General features: G+C 44.9%; 1 protein-coding gene across 2 annotated transcripts in view; it reads right to left on the reverse strand.

Moving 5' to 3' along the window:
* The window catches only part of LOC147682144 (uncharacterized), a 248,788-nt gene that overhangs the window by 113,379 nt on the left and 107,827 nt on the right, over positions 1-27,582 (reverse strand). For both annotated transcript variants that reach the window (XM_086943557.1, XM_086943558.1), the window contains exon 5: positions 3,585-3,757. In XM_086943557.1, coding sequence (XP_086799683.1) covers positions 3,585-3,757 — 173 coding nt within the window. The remainder of the gene's footprint in view (positions 1-3,584; positions 3,758-27,582) is intronic.

Genomic DNA, 27,582 nt, shown 5'->3' on the forward strand with positions numbered 1-27,582 from the left:
GCAGAGGCACGAGGCAGGGCTGCCCCCTGTCCCCGCTGCTATACGCCTTAGTCGCGGAACCACTCGTGTGAGCATTACGGGAGTACCATTGGCATAGGGGGGTTAGCTTCCCGTCCTACAAAATAATCATATCGACGTATGCGGGCGATACACTACTGTACGTACGGAATCCAGAGTTCAACCTGTCCCCTGTTTTACGGAAGGTAGTGCGCTTCAGCGCCCTCTCGGGTCTTAAGGTTAACTGGGAGAAGTCGGTGGCGTTCCCATTGACCCCGGTGACGGAGCGCTTTGAAATGGAATACCCGCTACACTGGTCGACAGACCCGGTGCGGTATCTTGGCATTAAGATTCATACTGACCCGGAGGTACTTTTCTCTGAGAATTATGGGGTGGCTTTTAGCAAATGCGAAGAGGACGTGGCACGTTGGTGCAAGCTCCCGCTTTCCCTGATGGGCCGAGTGGCCATCATGAAGATGGTGATTCTCCCGAGATTCTTATTCCTATTCACCGCCTTACCCATAATTCTGTCAAGAGCCTTCTTTCGGAACCTCACTAAACTTATGACCCACTTGGCCTGGGGGGGTGGACAGCCGCGCGTCCGGTGGAGTACTCTTACACTCCCATGTGAACTGGGAGGACTGGGTGCGCCTGACCTGGAGAGATATGATAGAGTGGCCCAGGCCGTGCACCTGCACACATGGATTCATGGTGACAAGTGGCCCAGGCCGTGCACCTGCACACATGGATTCATGGTGACAAGAACATCCCGCACGTACGGTTGGAACGGCTTTTCGCGGAACCTCTCCCACTCCCGGCCACGGTCTGTACTCCAGTTGATCGTAGGGTGGGTGTATTAGACTCAATAACGGCAACAAAGCATGCGTGGAATGCCTTACTGCAGGCTAAGGAGGAAGTACTGCTGTACTCCCCTGCGATGGCGGTGGAGTGGCTACAGTGGCTGGCCCCCATCGGGGACGGGAACGTACTCCGAGCGCTGCATGAGCTGGGACTCAATACTGCGGGAGATCGATTTGAGAACAGCAAGGCCAAAACGTGGGATCAGTTTGCACAGGGAGTTGAGAGCCCGACACTCTTACAGAGGTTCCAGTTCCACAGACTTAGAAGTGCCCTAAGACGTTCTGGGGCCGGAGCTAACAGAGCCGCCAGATATTCTGGAGCTTTCGTACATCATAGCGACAGCCTCATCACGGCATTTGACGACGCAGCTGTACAAAAGCATTGCCTCCCACAGAGCACGGGAGCCTTCCAAGGCCAGATTGGCCTGGCAAACTGACCCTGAGACGGAAATAGATGACTCGATGTGGCATATTGTTGTGCCAATACCAGAAAGATGTCTCTGAACGGACGACACAGGTTGGTACACTTTAAATTCCTACAGAGAGTGTATTATACTCCTGAACGGTTGCATCGTTATGGCCTCAGACAGTCCCCGGAATGCGAGCGCTGCCATGCTCCAGTGGCGGACTTTCTGCACTTGGCGTGGGGCTGCCGCAAGATATAGGAGTTTTGGGAGGCGGTTATTTCGGAACTGAGCGAGGTATTAGACCATGACCTACCAATGGACCCTGCTCTGACACTTCTGGGCTATTCAAGGCTGTTGCCGGTGGCGTGTAGGAGGTTGGCGGACATGGGATTGTTGTTGGCGAGACGTACGGTGGCGCAGTGCTGGATGAGAGGGCCGACCCCGACCAAAACACGTTTGGCCAGGGACATGGTGTATTGCTGCACGCAAGCTGAACACTACAGCGAGCTCCTGCCTCCCACCAGCAGGCCGAAAAACTTCTGGAGCTTATACACCATCTTCAGAACCAACAGGGAAGATGCAGAGGACACAGGGGCGGGAGGGGAGGATACACAATAACGGACATGCACACTAAGCATCCTAGAGGCCTTAATCGGGGAAGGGAGTCCTTTGAGTGGACAAGCGGGGCGATGGCTGGGTGGAGTATTGAAGCCTGGCTGTCCTAGGGCGAGGTTCGGACGATACCACACTAGGGGGGCTCCCCGGGGCGGGGGTGACACTTACCCGGCCTGTCCAGGACAAGATACCCCAGGGGCGAGGGAGGCGGACACCAACACGAGACTATACTTGGCATTGCATACAACAGGTGGGTTAGCGAACGGGTAAAGCAGCAAGCGGGAGGGGGTTTGGGGAGTTCTTTGGGGGTTTTTCTTCCTTGTTTGCCTCTGAAGGGAGAGGGCAGTTCACTGTTGGGGGAGGGGGGGGGTTAAAAATACAAAAACACACCTACATTACTAGCTTTACAGCTCGCGACCTACATATCCTAACCTCTGTAAGTGTACGGACACTATCGTGCGCGCATCCATGACGTCGGAGGAAGTTTGCGATTGAGCAGTCCACTAGCTGGTGCTGTTGCGCCGCCGTACCCCCGGGTTGACGGCATCAGGCTGTGTACTTTGCATGAACTGTTTACTGTCCACTTGCATCCTCTTGCCTTTCTTGGATCGCCGGCCCGGGAGGTTGTAGGCGGAATGCTGTGTACGACTGTAATCATGTTAATAAAGGTGTTTAAAAAAAAATAATAAACGTGTTGCTGCAGAACCTGCTTTGATTTGTACAGTTATAAGCAATTTACAGAAAAAACTGCTTAAACATCACAAATTAATTGTATGGCATAATGGCATGCAACAGGTTAGACGAAAAACATACTTAGGTGAAAATTGGGGGGGTGGGGGAGAATTCACCGCCAAGGGGCAAGAGTAGTAGTGACCTAAACGTAACGAGCCATCCCTGGGGAGGCCATCATGCCGAACAATGGGAATGACAGGACAGGATGCTATCCACACTTGCGCCCCCAAAACTCGGATACCATTTTGTGTGCTGAAGCCCTATTAGAGGGGTGCTGCAGTAGATCAACTGTACGTATGTGTGGGGGACCATGACGGTGTCTGGCTTCACTGCCAACTTCATTCTTGGGCCCCATGCAGGGCAGCCAACTGCGATCCTGTGGGTCGATTCAAAATGTATTTGACACTGCCTACACAAACTGCTGAATGATGTTGACCCACAGAACTTCTCTAGGTATATATTTTGCACGCTTCTTTTTTCCTATGACAAAAGTTCTGACAAACAGCTACAGTTATCTTTACACTGGAAACCAAACAATTCCTAAAGAATATTATTGGAATTAATAATAAAAAAAAAACATAACATTCCAGCACTGGGTATTGCGGTGTCTCTACTAAAATTAAGCACAGGGGGCGGATATCGCAAAACAGTAAACGAAAATCAGACAAGGACGCTGAAGTTATAAACTTTGGGTAGGAACATGAACTGCCATTGATTGAAGAATGGATACCAATGTTCTGAGAATTACAGCAGTCCTGAAAAAGTAGTTTATGTTTAAAAACACAGAACATTTCCTGCAATATAAACATCTTGCGCCGATCATTTATCGAGAAAGGCAGGAGGGCAACAGGTTAAAACGAATAAGGAAGTACATTGGCTTGCTCCATTTTAACTCATGCATTAATAAAACTCAGGCTTTCGGTTCGGACTATGCACAGTCTTCTTTAGGTCATGATGATATCAAGAGACTTACTGGAATTCTGCAAACACTTCCATAATATCTTCAGTGTTAAGGTCAGGCATGAAGTCATAAATTTCAATGACGTGTGTAAACTTCACCTTTCCACCAACTGTTAAACCATAACTGGAATAATCGAATTTTAATTTTTCAATACTGATGTCTTTCTCTGTTAAATGAGTTTTGATCTTGAACAGAAAAAATATTAGAAGAAAAAACTGTTAAAATTATACAAATATGTATATGTTGGTATTTACACACATAATGACCTTTACTAAGGTTTCTTGCGTTCTGAAACTCCAATGTGACATGGATATTTTTTTCAAAACTGTTCTTTTTAAGAAACTAACAAGCAAGAATTACACTGTTTTCAAAAAGGACCAAAAGCATCATTATACTAAGTATTTAAAACACTGCGTCACCAATAATATCAGTCATCTCATTTTATCACTTAATTCACCTACATGTGTGTATCACATAAACCTTTATGACATTTAATTCAGTTTATCACCGGCATTGCTTCTAAATGAAATTAAATTGGTACTTAGAATATCGTTGCTTTGCGTTTATTACATACAAGACCTCTTCCATTTCAAATATTCTACACACTTTAAAGACTACCTGATGACGAAACTGTCCTTTTTTCTATTACTCGTACTTATGAATCCAAAAGTAATTTAATACTTCTTAACCGCTCAATTCATTCAGTGCTCAAGGTATTAAAATATTATAACCGATACGTTGGGCCCTTCAGAGTTTAAATTGATATTCTTGGCAAATATCTGCATTGTCCGAGGTATTTTCCTTTCTCCAAACAGGCCCACCATAGCCAATCTTGGCTACCTCAAACTTTGATGGTCAAAGTTCATTCTTATTTGAAAATAGCTAACAAGCTTATCTTTTAGATTCCAGACTTCAGACCATTAAGAAGGCCGCTCCCTGACGCCATAATCAACCTCCCACGCTGCACAAACATCTCACCTCATCTCGGAGACCCTTACTAGCTCCCCATTCCCAAATGCAGTCAATTCAAACTCCTCAGGTACACCTACAACCCTACTCCACAGTGAACCAGCATTCCGGACTGCTGCATACCCTTTCATCAGCCTCCCAGGCCCTTGCACTCAGTCTCACACTCACACACACTCCTGCATTCACAAAAACAGAACAGGTCGCTCATTCTCCGACATCCAACACATGGAATGACCTTCACAACACATCAGAGCCTCCTCCTCACTTTCCGAGCTCCACAAGATGCTGAAGACCTTGCTTTTCGAATAACTCTGTGGGGACAACAAGCTCAAACACCTACTCAAGCAACAAGATACCCTCATTGGTGATTACTGCGCTATACAAATTGACATAACAAGAAACCCTCTGCAGACCCTTCAACTCTCGCCAACCATAGATTAATATCCCGGTTACCATACCCAGCCAGGGTCTTAGAGAAAATCATCAACCAACACCTCACCAAATATCTCAATGACCACCAACTACTTAGCACCATTCAGTCTGGTTTCAGAACCAACCACAGCACGGAAACTGCCCTCATCACTGCTGCAGCTGACATCCGCATGGCTCTGGATAGAGGAGGCATGGAGGCCCGCATCCTCCTGAACCTCTCTGCAGCATTTGACAGCCTCCCCACCCCATCCTCATGTAATGCCTACATGACACTGGAATCCAAGGATATGCACTCCAATGGAAATACTCCTTTCTGTCTGGAAGGACCCAGTCAGCAAGCTTGGCACTATACACCTCAGACCTCTGCGACCTCATCTGGAGAGTTTCTCAAGGATCCTCCTCGAGCACGACCCTCTTTAACGCATATATAATTTATCGAGCCAGCATCATCTGTTCTCACGAGATCGATGTCCTCTTCCACGACGATGATACGTAACTCATTCTCCACCTCACGGATAAAGCACCGAGTACCCAGATCAAGTTCACTGCCCACATGACTGATATCAACCACTGGATGAAGACCAACAGTCTAAGGCTGAACACTGTCAGGACCGAAAATGTGATCTTCTGGAAGAGCACATCACAGTGAGACTCCACCTGGTGCCCAACAGATCTGGGACCGACAAACACAAAGAACCACTGGACAATCATTTACAGCAAACTCAACATGATCGAACAAGTCAAAGCTGTCACTGCCTCATACATCCATCACCTGAAGATGCTGAGGAAGATTTTCATATGGCTCTCAACCTGCACTTGTAAAATCTTCAAGCACACCCTAGTCACAAACAAGCTGCACTATTGGGAAAAGCCTCCATGCCGGGATAAAAAAAAACACTCAACAGAAGGCTGCAGATGATTTAGACCTCCGCTGCCAAAATCACACTCAACTTCCCACACCGCACTCTTATCACATCACACCTGAAGGAACTCCACTAGCTCCCCATTCACAAACTAGCTCAATTCAAACTACTCATCCACACTTGGAAGGCACTACATGACAATGGCCCGGCATACCTCAATCGCATTTGCTTTCACTATTCCTAAATACACCTTAGCTCATCCAGACTTCTACTTACACAACTACCACACATACATAACACCAGATCTGGAGGTCACAAATTCTCATCCATCGCTCTTAAAGCATGGAAAACCGGCCACAACACTTAAATTCCGCAAGAAGCTGAAGACCTGGGTAGTCAAGTAGTCCCACTAAGATCCAAGTGTGTCTAGACTTATACCTGTTTAGTACCAGGACACCGCCCCGGGTAAGAGTGGGATCAACAAATCAACATAACATAATAGAACATAACAGATTATATATGTTGGTATATATAGTGGCAGTCATCACTGTGTATTTAGTTATAGTTAGGTTGTAGTTACCATAGGACAGAGATACTCAAAGTCCGGCTTGGGGGCCGCATGCAGCCCTCCTGACTTAATTGCAGGCCCCTGATCAACAGCAGCAGTGGACTGCTGTTCACTTGACAGAGCACGGCAGAAGACTGTGAAAGAAATTAGTTTCCTTTATTTACACGTTAACTGAAGTAACGGACAATAAGGTGTCCTGGACAACTTCTCTTTAGGAACACCATTAGTTTTCAATACATCTTGCACTACACATATAAAAACATGATATACACTCTTCAAACTTCAAAAAAGTGTATTTTATTAACATGCATGAGAGTTGCTTGGACTTTAATTCTTGGTGCATGCGACTAGAGGGTTGGTGGCAGACAGATGTCATGTGAAGGCTCGGTTTGTTTTCCAGACACTATGCCTCTGAATGAATGAATGAATACTTTGTTTGGTTACTCAAAACCATTACATTAAAAACCAGAATACAAAATTGCAAAAGTTAAAACCAAGGAAGTGTCGGCAAGCAAGTCTGTGTGGTAGTTCCCTGGGCACTGATGGGTACGGTGAATCGGGTTCATGGTAAGACAGCCCGACGTGCGTCTGCAAAGTCTCTATTCTTGTGTGCACTGGGTGGCCATCAGCTTGGACCGTGTCTGATGGATAAACTTTCCAAAAGAGGCCATCTGTTTTACCATAGTCAGTGTATATAGTTGGTAGATCACCTCCTTTGCAGTGCATGACCCCGCTTGTCTTAGGATTGGCCTAAGATGAAGACTCGGAGCCGTACGCAGAGCCGGACAACAAAATAGAAGGTGGGCCAATGACTCTCGTTTGTACCTGCAGTGCCTGCGTTCCTGAGCTCCTGATCCAGCCTGTCCAAATGCATATAGTTCTTTTAGGGGCAGGGGATGTAGTCTGTAGGCTAAAATCTTGTGAAGGGCTCCACGGCCTGCGTAAAATGGTGTTTAGGGTTGTGCACAGTATGCGGAAGGCATAGGGAATCGTGAAAAGCTCTTTTTGCCAGTGACTCCAAGTCCAGCTCCCGCGAACGCGCGCATACTTGTTTTTTTTTTTTTAATCGCATTTTTGATGGCAGTGTAATTAACGTGTTCGGGGTTCCAAGACTCGGTGGCAAGATTGAGAAGGTCCTTTGCCGCATTAAGAGTGGCCGACCAGAGATTCCCGGGTTCCCTGAAGATGTATTTCAGAACTGCCTTGAGTCTGTTCTTGTGTGCCGCTGTTGTTAGGAAATAGTATTTACTTAGGGCGGCCATCTCTTCCAGGTTTTGCTGGTTGAGCGAGAACTCTCAGCGGACGAGGGTATTTCTGGTGCACCTTGGTAAATGGAACAGTCTCTTGTAAGCTCTGCAATGAATTTTTTCTAGGTCATTGTTGAGTTTACCCGGGAATGCTTGTTGAGCATAATTGAGGGCCGGCATTAACTTAGCTTTGAGTACTCTTTGAATAGCCGTTGTAGACGGGCTATATAGGGAGGCTTGTAACTTGCAGAGGGCGTAGGTGATGGTTTTACCTTTGCCTTGAATTTTCTTTAAGTGGACGCTTGAAAGCCCCGACTCTTGGAAGCAGATGCCCAAGTAGGTGTATCGCTGTGTGCTTTCCAAGGAGAGATGACCAAGCCTCCATCTTACTGATTTTTTCTTTGGATAGTGTCCAAAGATAATTACTTTTGACTTGGAAGAATTTGCTACCAACCTGTTTTTGATGTTATATGCAGCAAGTGCCGTCAGCGCCTTTTGTAGCCCAATTCTAGTGTGGTCCAGGATTACCAAGTCATCAGCATATTGCATAAATAGGATTTTGGTCTCTCCGATCTTTGGGGTTGCTAAGGCTGCCCCAGTCAAGGCCCTCTCCATGTCCGCTGTATATAGATTGAACCTCAGTGGGGCTAAAACGCACCCTTGTTTTAGACCTCGATCTGTGTCCATCTTTGCGAATGCAGAGTCCCTCGAGAGTTTGATTCTCACCAACGTTTTTTGGTACAAAAACTGGATCGCTCTTAGCAGGGATGAGTTGATGTTCCATTGCGCTAGCTTTCTCCACAGGATGGCGCGATCTACCCCATCAAACGCAGCCGAGTAGTCAATAAAGCAGGCGAATAGGGGGGAACTTTTTCGCGACCGAGCTTGATGGACCAAGAAAGAAAGTGCAGTGATTTTATCAACTGTGGCAGACCGAGGTCTAAATCCGGTTTGGCAGAATGGGAGAAGGTCTTTTTCAATCGTCCAATCTGCAAGGTCCCACAGGATGGCACTAGCGTAGGCTTTTCCCTCGATGTCCAGGAGGGCAATCATGCGGTAGTTTGATGGATCTGTTTTTGGGCCTTTCTTGTGGATTGGATGTAAGAGTAAGCCTCTCCATGAGTCTGGTACATCCCCAAAAGCCAGCATTCAGCGTACAGGTGGGTCAGGTTTTCGGACCAGAATTCAATGTTCGCTTTAAATAAGTGACCAGGAAGGCCATTAGGACCCGGTGCGCCGTTTTGCCTGATATTTTTTAGGATTTTAGACACTAACAATTTTCCGGGCGGGGCCTTCTTTTCGGTGACGGAGTCTGGTTCATCACCTGCTATGGGTGCATCATTTTGCTGGTTGACAGATCCGTCTTCGTTGTAAAGTGCTTTTACATGGGCAACCCAAATGGATGCTTCGAGGGAGTTTTCTCTGTGGTATATACCTCGTCCGAGATTGCTTGGGTAACTCCAGAACTCTTGCGATTTTCCAGGACTCAGCAGATCGAAGATTATCAGCCATTGTGCTTCACAGTGGTCTCGTTTTGCAGCCTACATCTTCTTGGAATGGCTTTTTGTGGCTTCTGGTAATTGTTTTTTATTTAAGCTTGTGCCAATTTTACGGAAGGCTTTTTGTTTCGTGTTCAGTTGTTTAGCGCTTGTTTTGATTACCTCATTATATCCATATGCAGTTGGAGGATGCCAATGAGTTGTTCTATCTGTGTCCCCACGAAGAGTCGCCGCTAGGGTCCCGGTTATGCCATTCCATGTTGCTATTGCGCCCTTCTTCTGTTCACTCGGTGGCCAACCTAGCCACGAGTTTGCCCAGTTGTTAAATGTAGTAGTTGCAGTCTGCCCCCATTTAATTCTTCTGGGTAGCTAGATTAGTTCTTCACCGTCGGCTGCTCCAATGCATTCTAGCCTGTGGCGTGTATTCACTGTTAAGTTCAGCGTGATGGTTAAGGCGGCATGATCACCGTCGCTACGCGGACGAACTGAGAAGTCTGACATTAGGGGTTGCAGTTTATCGCTTAAGATGATATAGTCGATCGTAGTTTGGTTGTTGTACGTAGGACCAACAAAGGCCCCATGGCTGTTCTTTAGATGAACTGAATGCGCTGTCGCCAGTTTGTAAGATTTTAATAGGTCGTTCAGTGCATTGGTGGCCCCAGACTGATGACTTTGTGTGGTTAGCACCCCTATGTTGCGGATGTTGAGATCGCCGAGGATAATACATTCGAATGACGGGAATTGGAGCAATACGAACTCTAGGTGGTTTATTAGCGTGGGCGAGTTGGCTATAGGCCCATGTGGATTATGATAAATGTTAAAATTGAGAAATTTCCGTTTATTGAACGGCGGCCTTTCAGGATGCCCGCCTGAAGAGTGTCTGGAAGATTGTTTATTTCCGCGAATTCCAGTTTCAGCGAATGCTTTATGTAGACTCGTATCCCCCCCGATGGTCTTCCAAAGAGGTTGGTCTTTTTTGCTGGTTTACCATATTCTCCATATCCTCTTAGTGAAAGAGGGTGGATCAGACAAGATTCTTGTATACAGATTATGTCCGCCTCCTCCATGAATTTCACTGCGGTTTGGTTTTGGAGCAGCTTTTTGAGCCCTGCAACATTCCAGGTCATGATTTTCAAGCTGTTCGAAGTCCAGTTTTTGTCTAAGGATTTCGGTTGCTCGTTGGTCGTACATTGATTGAGTTGGCCTGTGTCTTCAGGGCAATACCTGTTAGGAGCTGGGGTTTAATGCTAGTGGCAGCCAAGATCAGTCTTTGCTCGCACACCCCTTTGTTATGCATAAACGTTTGCCTTGACTCGAGTTGGTTGTTATCTTGATTGGTGTTCTGTTGATTGGGCCTGTGTTTATGCCGCCTTTGGACCCCTGAAGGATGGACGCCGCATTTGGCACGTGAATAGAGGAGACGTTCGAGTGTGGATGCCCACCAGCTAGTTGTTCCGGGCTTTCCGGCTGGAAGTACAGGGAATGAGTTTTTAGGATTAGGGGGTATTTTTGCACGGGCTTGGACTTTATTTTTATACCCCAGCTTTCCAGTAGCATATGTTGACTTTTCAGTGCCTCGGCCATGTCTGAGCTGGTAAAGGTTAGCTCCGTGGTTTCATTTTTCTCCTCCGGGTCTGGCGGCAGGAAAGAGATGGTCTCAATGTGTGTAGTTTTTGTCCCTTCCAGCCCTGGGATGTTTGCGCAAAGTGTTAGGAGGTTGCTGCGGTTGAGGATGTCCCACTTCCCCTGTGAAACATAGTTGGGGTACAGCATTATTTTCCGGTCCTGGGGTTGTGTATAGTTTAGTTGGCAGGCAGAGTCTGCGTCCCTCCACTTTTTTGCCTGGGCGGCAATTAGTAGTGGCTGTACCGTGCCAGGTGGGTGGGCATTTGCCTGCTTTTTTAGCCCTATTGTCCGCTGGAAAGCCGCCGTGAGCGGGGAGCTAGGCGGGCCGTTGTTGGACGGCATGTTTTCGGCATGCGCCGGTTCTATGGCATCCGATGGCACTTGGGTCACTCGGTGCGTCATGATCATTGTTTGAGCGGCGGGCTGAGAGTTTGTTGAGCATGAATCATAGTCACTTAGAGGGTCTTGGTTCAGGTCCCCATTGCTTTGTCCTTGCAAGTTATTTGCTTGGTTTTGTGTTGACGCTGCTGGAGCTAGCTGAGGAGCTGCAAGGGAAACCAGCATCGTCGGATCTATTGCTGCGTTGATTATGTGTGAGGCTTCCAGGGTTGGCTCAATTATTTCTAGCGTTTTAGTAGTTGCTGCCAATTAGAGTCAGCAAACGACCTCGGTATGACCAGACGCCTGGTTGTCAGGCCGTAGCCATTCCCGGATAGATCTGGAAGCGTAAGATTTATTTTTATTCGCTTTGTTGTTTTTTTAGTTTTTTCTTATTTTTCCTAGATAGATTTTGGAGTTCTGGAGTTCTGGGCTGGTCGGTGTAGTAGTGTACTGAGGGTCTTAGTTTTTAGCCTGGTTCGGGGTGGCGGTTGTTCTGCTCACATTGATCGCTGCTGGAAGCCCAGGCGATCTTTTCTCCTTTATAAGTTTCTGTGCTGCAGTTTTGCAAATTTGTTGAGCCTTCTGTTTTTAAAGAAACCTGGGCAGGATCCTGTGCGGTTGAGTTCTGGTTCTTGCTTGCTTCTTTATTGAGATCCTCTATTAATGTGGTCATGATGTTTGGGAGTTTTTCTAAGCTGTGCAGAATTGGACTGCAGCTGCATGACTCTGGCTTGAAATGTGTGCTCTCCTGTGCTCTGCGGATCAGGGAATTCAGTGGTCCAGTTTGGAATCAATCCCAGAGATCAGGTTTGCAACAGTTTGTAATATGTTAATCCGGGCGTCAAGCTTGTCTGCGTGCATTATTGCTGCGCCTGTCATTGAAATGAGTGCCTCGTTGATCAGTGATAGATGATCTGTAATCGCTGGTGGCTTCTCCCCCTGTCCGTGCGGCTACTCACTGACGTTGATGGCTGAGCGGTTTTGTCTTGTTCCGGGGTGCTCCATCTCGACAGGTTCAGGGACTGATTTTGAAGGGCGGGCGATGATTCTGGGGTTCCTCCTTTGTTGGTTACATGAGTGCTATTAGGCACGTCGGGCATGTACACTCCGTTTGCCAAGGCTCTTCTTTCGTTGTCAGAATGTGTGCTGTTAGGTGCGCCGAACGTGGATGCTTCGTTTGGGGTCGTGCTCAGTTGAGTCTTCCAGTAGTTGGTAGGTCGGGGCTTTAGTTCTAATGTGAGCGGACCTTAGTGCAACCCCATCTAATGTCTCTAATTTGGGGGGTTTTCCACCCTGGAGCGTGGTTATTATTGGTGAAAGAGGTATGCCTAGTGCCCGGGTGGCTATGGGGCTAGGGATCTGCCCGTCCTCCAGTGCTTTATTAGGCGGTGAGCAATTTGAAGTCCTAAGTGGTTCGGCTAAGCTAGTTTGGGGCACAGAAAGCTTCTTATATCTGTTTCCTGCGGTCCCAGTAGTGGTTTCTTTAGCGCCAGGCCTAGGCGTGTGGGGAGTTGGCTTAAGCGGTCTATTTGTCTTCCACGATGGAGCTGCTGGGGATAGGGCTGGGATCGATGTCAATGCTGGAAGAGCAATAGGTGGTCCTGGGGATGTCGGCGTTGCTCCGGTAGCTCCGGATGATCCTGAAGGTTCCCCGTCCCAATGCCCTAGCCCTGGGTACGGGCCCCCTACACCTGGGGGATAGAAAAGCTTCGCCTTCCGTCTCCTAGCTCATATGTGGGGGCGGGGCTTTTCCTGTGGTTGTAATAAGGTTGAATTTCTGGTCCTCATTATTTGCCCAGTTTAATTGTCTTTCCCGGTTCAACCAGGAAGCGTGCCCGCTGTAGTGGTGGGCGGCCGAGGGCAGCGTGTTCTCCTGCGCGGGGGGGGGGTATGAATTGGGGAGTGGCCTACAGCCTTGTTGTAACGGGCGAGGTTGTCCCTGCCCTCGCCGCACGCTGCCACTGTACCTGCCGCTGTGCAGCTCCTGCTCAGTCCTGCTTAATCTATACAAACGTGGAAACCCAATAAACCCTTGTAGGCTTAGGCAGTTAGTGATCAGAATACAAGGTGACTACAAGGGATTCTGTTTTTGAATCTGACTCAATTATTTTTTCTATTTTTTGTTTCACGCATTAGAACCTAATGTATCCATAGGATAACTCATCAAAATAATTGAATGTTTTTTTTTTTAAACAGAACACTACATTCGTTGTTAAAAAGTAAAGAGCACACAGCAGTGGAAGGTTATGTTTAAAAAATTGTTTATCTTGGTATAAATCACAAAATGAATTAATGGGGATAGAGGTTGAGCAAAACTATACATTAACCATCATGAATAGCAACATATACATATTTGATTGACAATTCATAACAGTAAGATCAACTCCATTGAGTAAATGAGGAAACCAAAGTCAAAAATGTATCCTGGTGTCCTGTAGTAAAAATAGCTGAGGAGATGATGCTTATGTCGACGTTTCGGTCTTATGGGCTGTCATCAACAAGACCATCATCAGGACTAGACTTTTCAAATGTAACCCCCTGTACAAAAAATTATATACAGTTAAATACAATTCGTTGATGTGGTAACAAAAACATCAACTGGCTATTTACAATTCAACCCTAACCAAACTGCTGTGTGCGTCACATCCTATTGATGGACAACGAAACTAAAATAATATAATTTCAGAAAATTAAAAATGCTTTGTTTTTCGTGTCAATCATTTACACATGAATTTATTTTACAAAACAATTCACCTATTGAATTCCGTGACAAAGGTGATATTTCACTCACTTGGATCAACACAGAATATATAGTGGATCTTCTGACTTATACGGTATTTCAACTTGGGGTTATTCTGGATGTAATCTAGAGAGATATATACATAATATTAATCTAAGAATTCCGAAAGAGGCGCTATTATTAGTAGCTACCATAGTGGTTGCTGTGAAACATACCTGAATTCAATATCTTGTACAGTCAACGCTTGTACCTTCAAAATGGACCCTTATCCGGCTAGTTCAAAACAATTATAAAACTGAACAAGAGACTTGAAATGAAATGAATAGAGTTCCTTATGTCTAGATGCTCATAAATCGATGAGCGTATATTATAATGTGATCTCACAAGGACATACCTGGATCAGTTGTAGTATGTCAAAAAACCTTTGAGTGATCAGCAGTCCTAAATCTTAGTCAATCTTAATGCCAGGCGTAATCAGATAACCAGACCTGAAAGATGAGACAATGAGTTTCTTAACTTATGTTGCACCAATGTGCGTAGATTTGACAAGCAAAAGCTAGGCTAAAATAATCATCCGGTTTTCTGACACAGTTGAGATACATCTACGTTTATACATGATAATCTATGTATAATCATGGAAGCTTCCACCTAGCCGGACAATTACATGTATTATCCACCCAACTGTCTTAAGTCCAGGTGGCAATACTACTATAAACGTAGATGTATCTCAACTGTGTCAGAAAAGCGCCTGGCATTAAGATTGACTAAGATTTAGGACTGCTGATCACTCAAAGGTTTTTTGACATACTACAACTGATCCAGGTATGTCCTTGTGAGATCACATTATAATATACGCTCATCGATTTATGAGCATCTAGACATAAGGAACTCAATTCATTTCATTTCAGGTCTCTTGTTCCGTTTTATAATTGTTTTGAACTAGCCGGATAAGGGTCCATTTTGAAGGTACAAGCGTTGACTGTACAAGACATTGAATTCAGGTATGTTTCACAGCAACCACTATGGTAGCTACTAATAATAGCGCCTCTTTCGGAATTCTTAGATTAATATTATGTATATCTCTCTCTAGATTACATCCAGAATAACCCCAAGTTGAAATACCGTATAAATCAGAAGATCCACTATATATTCTGTGTTGATCCAAGTGAGTGAAATATCACCTTTGTCACGGAATTCAATAGGTGAATTGTTTTGTAAAATAAATTCATGTGTAAATGATTGACACGAAAAACAAAGCATTTTTAATTTTCTAAAATTATATTATTTTAGTTTAGTTGTCCATCAATAGGATGCGACGCACACAGCAGTTTGGTTAGGGTTGAATTGTAAATTGCTAGTTGATGTTCCTGTTTTTGTTACCACATCAACGAATTGTATTCAACTGTATATAATTTTTTGTACAGGGGTTACATTTGAAAAGTCTAGTCCTGATGATGGTCTTGTTGATGACAGCCCATAAGACCGAAACGTCGACATAAGCATCATCTCCTCAGCTAGTTTTACTACAGGACACCAGGATACATTTTTGACTTTGGTTTCCTCATTTACTCAATGGAGTTGATCTTACTGTTATGAATTGTCAATCAATTATGTATATGTTGCTATTCATGATGGTTAATGTATAGTTTTGCTCAACCTCTATCCCCATTAATTCATTTTGTGATTTATACCAAGATAAACAATTTTTTAAACATAACCTTCCACTGCTGTGTGCTCTTTACTTTTTAACAACCACTGTAGTGTTCTGTTTCAAAAAAAACATTCAACTATTTTGATGAGTTATCCTAAGGATACATTAGGTTCTAATGCGTGAACCAAAAAATAGAAAAAATAATTGAGTCAGATTCAAAAACAGAATCCCTTGTAGTCACCTTGTATTCTGATCAGTCCTACTTAAAGCCGCACAGGACTGCTGCCTCTGTCTCAAAAGCTGCCCAGGGGATTGAAACTCTAGCTTTGCTGCGTGTGCCCCCGCCCAGTCCCGGCCAAGCACCAAGCTCCATGCCTTGCCGCCTTTCGCTGACTCACCGGCTCGCAAGTCCTCCTATCTCCCGACTCCTGGCTCCTAGCTCTCCCCTGGTTTCTCAGTGCGTAACGCCTCAGCGGCTCGCAAGTTCTCCTGTCTCCCGGCTACGGCTCCTGGCTCTCCCCGGATTTTCTCAGTTCTTAACTCCTCAGCGGTGGAGCTGGTGGGGGTGCCAAGCGCGGTGACTCCCCCCTCCTGCTACTGCAGCAGTGTTATCACAGCGCTTGGCTCACTTGCACAGCGCTCACACCCGCCTGCAGCTGCCGCTCCTCACTCGCGGCGTGGCCAGTCGGCTGTACTGCAGCTTCAGCGGCCCAGAAATAGCCTCACGGTCAGGCAGACAGGCAGTAGATGGAAGCCGGTGGCTGGGCCGCTTTTTTTCGGTCCGTTTTTCGCTGTAGCCGCTATTCTGCTTTCAGTTTCCTCCGCGGCAGCAGCAGCGGCAGCAGCAGCGGTAGCAACAGTGGCTGCGTCCATCTCGAAGATGGCGCTCTGGCCATTCACAGCTCTCCGGCGCCCTCTAGCGTTTTTGGATCTTCTTACTGACACTGTCTGCTACCAACACAGACTCAATCTCAAAAACGTAAACTATGCCTCTGTTTCAAGCACCTCTACGTCCACCTTTCACCACACCGATCCTTGTTCTGCTGGCATCAGTGCCGCCCTCAGGTATGCCACAAACATTGAAATTTGTGTTCTGCATATATACTTTGCATCAGACAAGATAATGTATTCAATTAATATATAAAATACGTACATTTGTATCTATTGATGATTACATTTGATCTAAGTTGTGTTCATCACTGACCCTTCTGGTGTATGCGTATAGTGCTATTCAAGATGGCGCTCATTAACCCAAGAGCATTCAGGGTATTCAGTCCTAAGGGAAATCACGAGAAGCTTATTAACCATTTAATGCATTTTTCGTTGTTCAGAATTAAACCTTTTTGCCCCAATTTTGCATTAACGTGATGATAATATATGTATACCCTTCATAGCATAATCCATTGTCACGGAGATCGGAAGCCACGATTATGACACCGTTTCAAAATGGCGCCCACGAAACTCAATACTGAGTAAACAAACAATGCACCAGTCCGTGCACGCAATGTCGGCTAGCAAGAGCTCCAAACACGCCGAAGTAACGACTGACCCTAGTGGGAGTGGACAACCGATTTCAAGCGGTAAGCTTACTTTCTCCAATACTGTGGAGTGCGATATAACCTAACCCAAACCCGTAATTACATTTCAGCGCTAAACATTAATTCGGCATTCCGCGTTACATTTCAGGCTAAAGAACCCTGTGCAAGCCTTAAAATTAAACGGGTACAGACGAAGCGTGACGGAAGGGAACTAGATGAAACTCCAATATAAGGTATCCACAGTACCACCTTTATATTTAGTCGGATATGGTTTAACTTTGCCACTACATTTCCGTGCTAAACCCTAACAGCACTTCACGTTTTGTTTCAGGATTAGATCCCCATGCAACGCGCGTAACAAAGCTTAGAAGCGCAATTTAAGGTCACAAGCAAGAAACCTCTTTTAAAGGTATTAACCATATTAACCTTCACTTTCAACAGTTATAAACCACGAAAACTAAGCGCAGTAAACTTCATTCAGCAGACCCCTGCAGCAGTATAACAGCCAGTCAGAGATTACGCTATCACTAATGCTACTTCAGTATAAAAATATGTATCTTCGCAGAGACCCATTTTTCCTGCACTATGCCAAACCTTCTATGATTACGGTTCTTAGATAAAATGTAGAAATCTGAAAGTATATGGCAGCTTGTATATCTACGTCTGCATCCCCAAAATAGATTCCATAACAACAGGGCTAAGCCAAAACAACTAGACCAGTAAACTTGAATCCAGACTGAGGTGGTCGACTTGAAACCTTAAATGACCTTTGAATTGAAAAGTTAATGTAAATATTTGAAACAATAGGAAAATGACAAATGAAATACATGTACATTTTTCTTTACAGGCAGGCCCCCGAAGAAGGGACTCGGTCCCGAAATGCATCGGGCCAACCAAACCCTCAATCGCCGGTTCACAAAGAATTATGGGTTGTGTTAATGTGTGATTTATATCACACCAAAGAGTAAATGTATAGGAAATGATTGATACAACTTGTGACAAAAAGAATAAGAAAAATTAATCATATGTTTAAATAATATGTTTATTTCAGAAATATATGGTAAATAAAACCATGACTAAATCAATGAAAAAATTGAGTAAAGAGTCTATATAACTTCAGTGTAGAAGTCAAACAATCAAGTTCGAGCTGTGCATCAGGTTAGGGAGTAACAGTGTTTACTACCCGCTCTACTAAGGACCTATACCATGAAGTGCCTTGTGCACGGTATACAAAGCCTTAAAGAGCACCCATTACCTGACCAGCAGCCAGTGCATTTTTTTCATTTCCTTAGAAAGCGAGGCATATTTGGGAGTACCAGTGATCAGACTAGCTGGCGCATTTTACAGCAGTTGCAATTTATTCAGGAAGCGTTCCTTTGTATTTAGATATAGGGTGGTGTTGCAATAGTCAAGTCTGGACATGATGAGTGCAGAGACTAGAGTTCGCCGACTATTGGTCGGCAGAAATGGGAGAACTGTCTTAATCATTCTGATTAGGAAGTAGACAGAAGATGCCACTGTATTGATTTGGTCCCCGAAGTTGAGTTTCTCGTCAATGATGACTCCTAGATTTTTCACCTTTCTGACTGCAATTGGGAAGGTCCCCATATCTTCTGGCCACCATCTTGGGATCCAGAAATTGGGACTGTTGCCAAATAATATTACCTCGGTTTTTCCGGAGTTCAATTTCAGGCCGTTTTGTGACATCCAGCTCCCGATTGCTGCCATACAATCGTGGAACTAGTCTATTTCTGTTGCCCGACCAGGGTGCAGAGCCACCACAATTTGTGTGTCATCTGCGTACGATGTCAGATTGAACCCAAAACTAACTGATCAGAGTAGCCAGGGTGGAAACAAACATTAAAAAGAGTAGGGCTAAGGGAGGGCCCCTGAGGCACTCCACATGGGAGTGAAAAAGGTTCAGAACGGAAGTCCCCTAGTGCCACAGTTTGAGATCTGTCCGACAGGAATGACCTTAGGAGTTCATATGCTTTTGCATGGATGCTGCATGCCAGCAGACGGTTCATCAGTACGCCATGAAGAACCGTATCAAAGGCAGCCGACAGGTCCAGCATAATCATAACAGCTTTGACTCCCCAGTCCACAGCCTCCCTGATCTCCTCCATAGATTTCATCAGGGCAGATTCGGTACTGTGCCCTTCTCCGAATCCATATTGAGTGGGGTCCAGAACATCGGTTTCACGTAAAAAAAGAGATAAGCTGAGAGTTCATGGTTTTCTCAACCAATTTGCAGGTAATGGAATGTGTGATATGGGACGAAGCCAGGACCACGGGGGACCGTACGAGGTTTGCTGCGGATGACTCTTTTACCAAATTGGAATCCAGGACAAGTACCCACCCCCAAGCCCCGATATCTGCCCAAAACTTACTAGCATTGAATTTTTTGCTTTTTTAAAGTGTCAGTAAGTACGCCAACATTTTTTTATCACACACCTTAGCACGTGTATAGGTATCGCACTGGTTTTCACGTAGCATCCTTCACCTTTGCCACTCACCTGGTCCTGAAGAAAGCCCCGTTAATCACTCATTGGGGGCTGAACCATGTAGACCGTCACACATAGTCAACTTAAAGGTATTAACCCCTGAATAGTTGCACCACACATCTATTTTTAATCATATCCTGAGCCGCCAACATTAAAATTAGAGGCAAGGATTCTCAGAAGTATTTTTAAGTGGATAAAATCACATCACACTTACGCACCAACACCAGCTCTGCTGTAATCAGGCGTCGTAGCACAACCGGGGGGCACTCGGCCGCCCGGTTGGGATCCCGATGATGAAGCATGACACCAACTAGGTTGGTGTGTGAGGAGTCTTTTAAGAACACCTAATGCGTCCAAGTTCATGCTATAGACAGTGACTTAACTACATACACATAGTGGGCCCGTCCACATTGTTTAAGTTTAGTACACATCCGGGGGAACAGGACGTGCCCCTAAGCGCTCGCTCTCCCATTGATTTTTCTATCCTCATCAATAGTCATTAGCACTAAATCGAATAGCAAGCCCATCCTCCACCTGCAGGCAAATGAGAAGCAAAGAAAAGTATAGAAGCTGATTTCAGCATTGAAATAAGTTTCTCGAAAAGAGGGGTTATTTAACAACTGGTAAGCCAGCCTGATACAGGACACTATCCATCTGGTGATGGAGCGCTTAGAGACTGGGAAACCTGTTCTGATGGAACCATAGTTTACAAACGGTTGATCAGATTTCCTCATAGCCTTAGACTTGTCTAAATAGAATTTTAAGACCCTTTTTTAGGTCTAGAGGACCTCTCAGCTGGCATAGAGGGATTAGGAAAAATGGTAGGCAGTGAGACAGTTTGATTAACATGAAAATCCGACACCACCTTTGGAAGGAAGGAGGGATGGGTTCTCAGAAATACTCTGTTGTGGTGAAAAACGGTGAGCCGGTGAGGGGCTCAGAGCAGAGCGCCTGAATCTCGCTCACCCTATGAGCGGAAGTGATTGGTACCAAAAAGGTGGCCTTCCATGCAAGATGCTGAAGGGAAGCTTTGTGGATAGGCACAAAGGGAGAACCCGTGAGCTTAGAAAGAACCAGGTTTGGCTCCCAAGGAGGAGATGGAGGATGGATTGGAGGGAAAACTTTCTTTAACCCTTGCAGTAAATCCTTGGCCATCTGAAGTTGGAAGAAAGACGGTTAAGAGGGTGGCTTTCTATATGCCGTAATAGCAGAGAGATGTACCTTCATGGGATTAAATTTCAGACCAGATTTGGCTAAGCGGAGTAGAGAAGTAGAATTAGCTCCTCTTGACCCTTGGTAGGTTGAAAACCATTTCGCACACACCACATATAAAAACGTTTCCATTTAAAAGAATAAGAGTGCCTTGTAGAAGGCCTTGTAGACTCTTTCAAGATGTTCACGCAGTCCTAAGGAAGACCTAGGTGTCCATACTGGAGGACCTCCGGAGCCATGCTGCTAAATTCAGCGTTCATTTTGGACAGCAGGTCCAGCCTTAATGGCAATCTCCTGTGGTGGCATTCCAAGAGGTGCAGAAGGTCCGGATACCACCACTGTCGTGGCCAGTCCGGCGCTATTAGCATCATCTGCGCACTAGAGTGGGAGAACTTGGTTATGACCTTCGAGAGGAGAGGAAGAGGAGGAAAAGCATACACAAAGCTTCCTAACCAGTGGATCAAAGGGGCATTCCTGTAAAACCTTGACGCAAAGTCGCTGCATTTTTTATTTGTATCATACGCAAAGAGATCGATGCTTGGACGACCCCATTCTCTGAAGATTACTTCCACCACCTCGTCGTGTAGAACCCAGTCTTGTTGATCGTCGAAGTGACGACTAAGAGCATCTACTTGAGCATTTTGATACCCTGCTAGGTGTATTGCTGTGATCGTCAGTTGGCCTTGCCAGTAGTCAATGCCAGAGTGTTTGAACCTCTAAGGACAGAGATCGAGTCCTCCCCCTGTTTGTTTAGATAGTACATGGTAGTCATATATTGTCCGTCTGGACAAGTATGTAGCGTGCCTGAAAGGAGGGAAGACAAGCTAGATGCACAGCCCGTAGCTCCAACATGTTGATGTGATAAGTCTGTTCTTTGGCCGACCACCAACCTCGAGTTTGGAAGGACCCCATGTGCGCTCCAGAGGCCTGGAGGGAAGCATCCATGATTTGAGTTTGCGTCGGGGGAGACTGATGGAATGGCACTCCTACCAGGAGATTACTTGGACGTGTCCACCATGAGATAGGGGATTTTGCAGCTTGTGAGAGAGGAACTTGGTCGTCCCATTGAGCCGTCCGTTGATCCCACTTGTCCTCCAGATCCTGCTGTAAAGGCCGCCTTCTCAGCCTGGCGTTGGGATGAGGAAAATGCAGGATGCCATCGACCCTAGAAGTGAAGCAAACTGCCGGACCAAAGGAAAAGGAGTGCGAAGAATCTGTTTGCACTTCAGAGTGATAGATGATAGTCTCTCCTCCAAAAGAAACCCTTTTCCTACGGAGGGGGTCTATTGTCGCACCCAGATAATGTATTCTTTGAATAGGCTGCTGAACAGCCTTCTCGAAGTTGACATAAAGGCCCAGTCGCTGTAAAAGTGCTAGATAGCGTTGATAGTGGATCCTCACACACTCTGGGGAAGGACGCTTTAGAAGCCAGTCGTCGAGGTAAGGGTAAACAAACAGTCCCTGGCGCCGTAGAGCAGCTGCCACTACTGCCACACTTGAGGAGCTGACTTCAGCCTAAAGAGGATAACTTTGAATTGGTAATGCTTGGATCCTACCATGAAGTGTAGGAACCCCCGGTGACGTAGGTTAACTGGATCATGGAAAATGCATCTTGCAGATCTATCGAACACCTCAAGTACCTTTGTTAGAGAGGAGGATGTATTTGATGGAGAGCCAGTACATGAAACTTTCCCCTCCGGATGGATTTGTTGAGTGCGCGCAGATCTAAAATAGGTCTGAACTCAGTTTTCCGACCTTTCTTTTGGACCAGAAAATACCTTGAGTATACTCCTTGTCAGCGTTGAGAGACAGGAACCTCCTCTATGGCCGATTTTCATAGAAGAGTGGATACTTCATGCTGCAGGCAGTGGTAGCCGGTAGAATACCGCTTTCACTGGGGCGAGAGCCGGAGGTGGATGGCGAAAATGTAGAGTATCCATTCTGCAATGTGCTTAAATTGATCTTTTTTGAGGTTGTGCCACTCTTGAATGTGGTTGGCTCTACTCCCCCCCCCCCCCCCCCCCTCCACTGGAGCGGGAAACGGTGATGGGGGAAGTCAACGTTCATTGCTTTAAAGGGTTTTTTGTCGAAGCAGTGGACTGGCGAAGGGCCATTCTCACATGGGAAGAGCGACGCCCCCGATAGTGGGTTCTGGGTTGATGTTGCTGCTGATGCCTCTGTCACTGAGGGGTTTGAACCCTCTGATGGAATGGCCTGCTGTAGTATGGCCTGTATCTGCTGCAGAATTCTTTTTTCTTTTTAAGGTATTGAGTTCCTTTTTATCCTGCCCATCTCATCCTCTGTATGAGTGCCACAGATGGAACTCCAAGAGAAAGGGAGGTATAGAATTTGTTGCTACGCTTCGGGTTTTAGTGCAGTGAGACTAAGCCAGGATGCGTGTCTGGCACAAATGCCATGAGCATAAGAATGAGCAGATAAGGTTGCTCCATCCGCTGCAGAGCTAATAATCTGATTCACTACTAAACCCCCTTCCTAAAATATTTCCTCAAAGTCTCTGTGATCCTCTTTGGGAAGTTTATCTTAAAATGTTTCCAAAGAATCCCATAGGGCCCTTTGATAGCGCACTAGGAGAGCTGAGGCACTAGCAATCTTCAGCATTGAAGCAAAGTGCTGCAAACGTTTCTTCCCCAAGTGTCCTTGATTCTGCTTTCTTTATCTGGAGGCACCGAAGAGGAAGAGGCCACTGCACAAGTCTTTTTTGCCACTGCAATATTTACAAAATCCGGAGCCAGATCTGCTCTAAGGAATAGTGGATCCTGTTCTGGAGGCCTGTAGTTTTCTAAGATCCTTGCTGAGGCAGTCTTAAGTGTTGCTGGTATGAGAAACACCGCCATAACCGGCTAAAAAATCCCAGGCACTAAAGGCAGCAGAGGTCTTATCGCGGACCTATGATGCAGAGTTTCAAAGATCACAGTGGATGAAGTTTGTGGGTTAGGCATGTCAATGTTTAATTTAATTTCCTCCCAGGTAAGTACTAACATCATCCACAGGAGAGACTCTCGAAGGAGGGTTATCAGTTAAAGTAGGTGTTTAGTCCCTTTTTGAAGAGTGAGCCTTAGATGAAGACCACAAAAGGTGATAGGTCACTTCTCCGATGACCACGTGCTGGGTACCTCCTTCTTGTAGGGGGGAGTCACCGAGATTTTGGGAGAAAGGTCTAGTTTCTGCACCAACCGAGCCAGCGGTGATCTGTGAAGGGGGGCTGGAGTAGCCCAGAGTCTCTTGCACCTGTGTTGAAGATTTCTGCAAATGATGTAGTGGCAACATCCAAATGGGAGAAAGGTGCACAAGGGGGTGAACTCTGCTCTCTTGTCTCTTGTCATACAGGAGGCTCGGTTGTCTGCGGTTGAGAATGCTTAGGAGAGACTGAGCTGTCTGACAACGGTAGAAGTACCTCGAACTTGACGACGTTGTCTGTCTTGATGCTGAATAATCAGAATGTCTTACTGATCTAGATTGATGAGTCATCATCGACTGGGGAGTACAGAGAAGAAACTGATGGAGTCTGGATTCTCGATGTTGGGAAAGATGCCACCGACAGAGACTGGTGCCTTGATGTTGGCTTCGCCTTAGCCGTTGATCGAGACCATGTTGACTGCGAGTGTTGCTTCAACTTCGGACGTTATATCACTGACTGAGACCGATGTCTCTACTACATCCGGATAGGTGACTAGGGCGAACGTGACTGTCATTGAGGTGTCAGAGTGGGTTGAGTCCCTGGCGTTGACCGCCGCCTGGTTGACGTCAATGGAAGGGTTCGTCTCGAGGTTGAGATGAGGCTAACAGAGACCTGTGCCTCGACATTGACTCAGCGCCAACGGAGACCGACTCCTCGACGTTGAGCGTCGCAGAGTTGACGTCAACGTAGGAGGTTGATCTGACACTGGCGGATGTCTACGATGAGTGGACATTGACACAGTTTTCGGTGTAGTCTTCGACGCAGGGTGGTGTTCCGATGCCGTCGACAGTGGCGGTCTCGTCGGCTGGGAAACTTGTTTCATCGCTGGAGGAATCTTCAATGCCGAGCCCAGCGCTGAAGGAGAACAGACCAGGACCTTACTTCTCAAGGTCAATATTTGTCTCCTCTTCATATGCCTCACTGGAGATCTTCCTCTTGAGGTAGATTTTTGGTTCTCTGAGACCATACAAATCCCCTCTCTCTCCTTAAGAGTGCGTCTAGAGAGGGTTTTACAGTGTTGGCAGGACTCACAGGAGTGAGACTCAGGAAAACAAAGGATACACACAGGGTGTGAATCAGTGTTGGCCTTCTTGCCATAGGAAGGACAAGGGTCAAAAAGAAAAAGCAGTTGTGACAGAAAAAAATAAAAAACATGTTTCTGCCAGAAAAATGGTAGTACCTTACTCTACAGAAGCCGGAAAGAACAACTGACCTAACTGTCACCCCTGAGGCATGATGGGAAACTGGAGGCCAAGGCTGCCTTTAAAGGGTGCCAGTTTATGTTAACAATTGCTTTCATTTTCTAGGTTATTGAATTTACAATGCAGCCTATGGGCCAACAATGCCTGTTGTTTTGCAGATTAACTTTCTTCTGGTCATTAAAGAGCGTGCAAGTGATTCTTGTCCTCCTACTTGCCTTTTTTCTTTAATATGCAGTTGCAAAAGCAGAAGTTTTCAGAGAATTGATTAATGTTGGGAGGCTGTATTGGTTTGTGAAAAAACGATATCTCTATATATAATCTCTCTCTATATATATATATATATATATATATATATATATATATATATATATATATATATATATATATATATATATATATATATATATTCCCTATGGCGAGATGCTCAGAATCAAGAGGGTTGGCAGCACGGCAGATTAATTACAAAAGTCACAACTTGAAAGTAAGAAAAGATTTTTAGCAAGAGGCTATTCAGAACAGGTGATAAACCAAGCAATGGCCAAAACAGGGACATTAGTCAGAGAGGACCTACTGTCTAAAAGCAACAAGAAAAATCTGGACACAACCAGTGAGGAAAATTCTACTAAAGATAATGTGAATATTTTCGCTTAATTATAGGTTACAGCAGGCAGCATAAAGAATTAAGAAACATCATCCAAGAAAGCTGGCCTATTCTTTTAAGTGATCAGTTGTTAGGACCCCTGCTTCCGCAGAGGGTGTCCATCACCTACTGTAGGGCTCCCTCTATGCGTGACAACCTAGTAATATCAAATCCGGAAATTTGAGCTAATCCCATTTGGTATCAAAATCTGAAAGGCTTTAAGCAATGCATAACATGCAAAGCATGCACACATGGTATCAACACAACCACATATGTAAGTCCTTTTAGAACTAAACCTTATAAAATAACCAAAATGCTGTCTTGCAAATCAGAATATGTGGTTTATGTTCTAACGTGTCCGTGTGGTAGAATATATGTTGGGAGTACTAAATTACAGGCTAACATAAGAATACTCCAACATTTACGCGCGATAACCAATATGGATAATACCTATCCGGTGGCCAGGCATTTTAAGGAGGTCCACGGATCCAATAACAAAGGTTTATCCTATTATTTAATTGATTCAGTACCCCCAAATAGACGGGGGGTGATAGAGAAAGTCGATTGCGTAAACTTGAAACAAGATTCATTCTACTATTAGACTCTAAACAACCACAGGGTCTTAACAACACGGAAGAATTATACACATGTTTAGAATGAACAATCTTTGAAGTGAACAAATGATGACATAAGAAAAAGATGAAATAACATCATAATGAGATTAACATGGTAATACGAAACTTTTGTTACATAACAGTATTTATTATGTATTTTAATTTAAAATGGGATGTATTTATGACATTTTATCTGTATATAGTATTTATTATATCGATTTTATTGGACATTAATTATCATTATAAATCTTTTGTACATAATTGATCTGTGATAAAAAGAGGAAATTTAGTGACTGTTAGATATGATATGTGTGGTAATTAAAGAATAGATGAAATAAATGGAATTCGGAGTAAGGATCACATGCAATTATTGACCGTACATATATACAGTAATAGACAGAATTATGATGAAATAATGTACTGTACAAATATATCAATTTTAATTTACTTTTTTTAACCGCAAGATGAATTGTATGATTCAGACACTAGCACTTTAAGGGATATTTCCATTTTATTTTATGAACTACCTCAGGAAATATATAGACATACAGAGGTATTTTACCGTAATTGATTTTTTGCGAATTTGCACACACAGTTGAAGTCAAGCTGGATAATAATTAATGGTATTTTACCTGTATTGTATATTATCAAACTTTCTATGCGAATATTTGCACAGTTAGGATATGAACTCCGAAGTACATGATGTCTCAGGCATACAATAATGCTTTGCCCAGAGATAATTTAAATTCAATTTTAGCTGTACTTGCAGATGCTATTTTTTGCACAGGAACGGGGTTTTATATCTTGTATATTTAATGTCAGATAGGGTATTTTACCAATATTTATTCTGATATTATTTTGACTTCACTGATTATTTGCACATTTGTGTATTTACACATATATAAAATGGACACAAAATATATGCATTAGCGATACGATATGTAATAGTATGTCTTCTATATCCATTGAGGTATATGTCACGTGAGGGAATTGAATTGTGCACTATCACTTTAAAAATGCCTTCCATTCGTCATTCATTGTCGAGTGAACAAGCAGCGGGAGCCGCGAAACGCGTCTCTGACTTTGGGTGAATAAAACATCGTAAAGAAGGAATCTGGGTCCGTG

Source organism: Lissotriton vulgaris, chromosome 11 (assembly GCF_964263255.1).
Source record: "Lissotriton vulgaris chromosome 11, aLisVul1.2, whole genome shotgun sequence".
In the NCBI taxonomy this organism is placed as follows: domain Eukaryota; kingdom Metazoa; phylum Chordata; class Amphibia; order Caudata; family Salamandridae; genus Lissotriton; species Lissotriton vulgaris.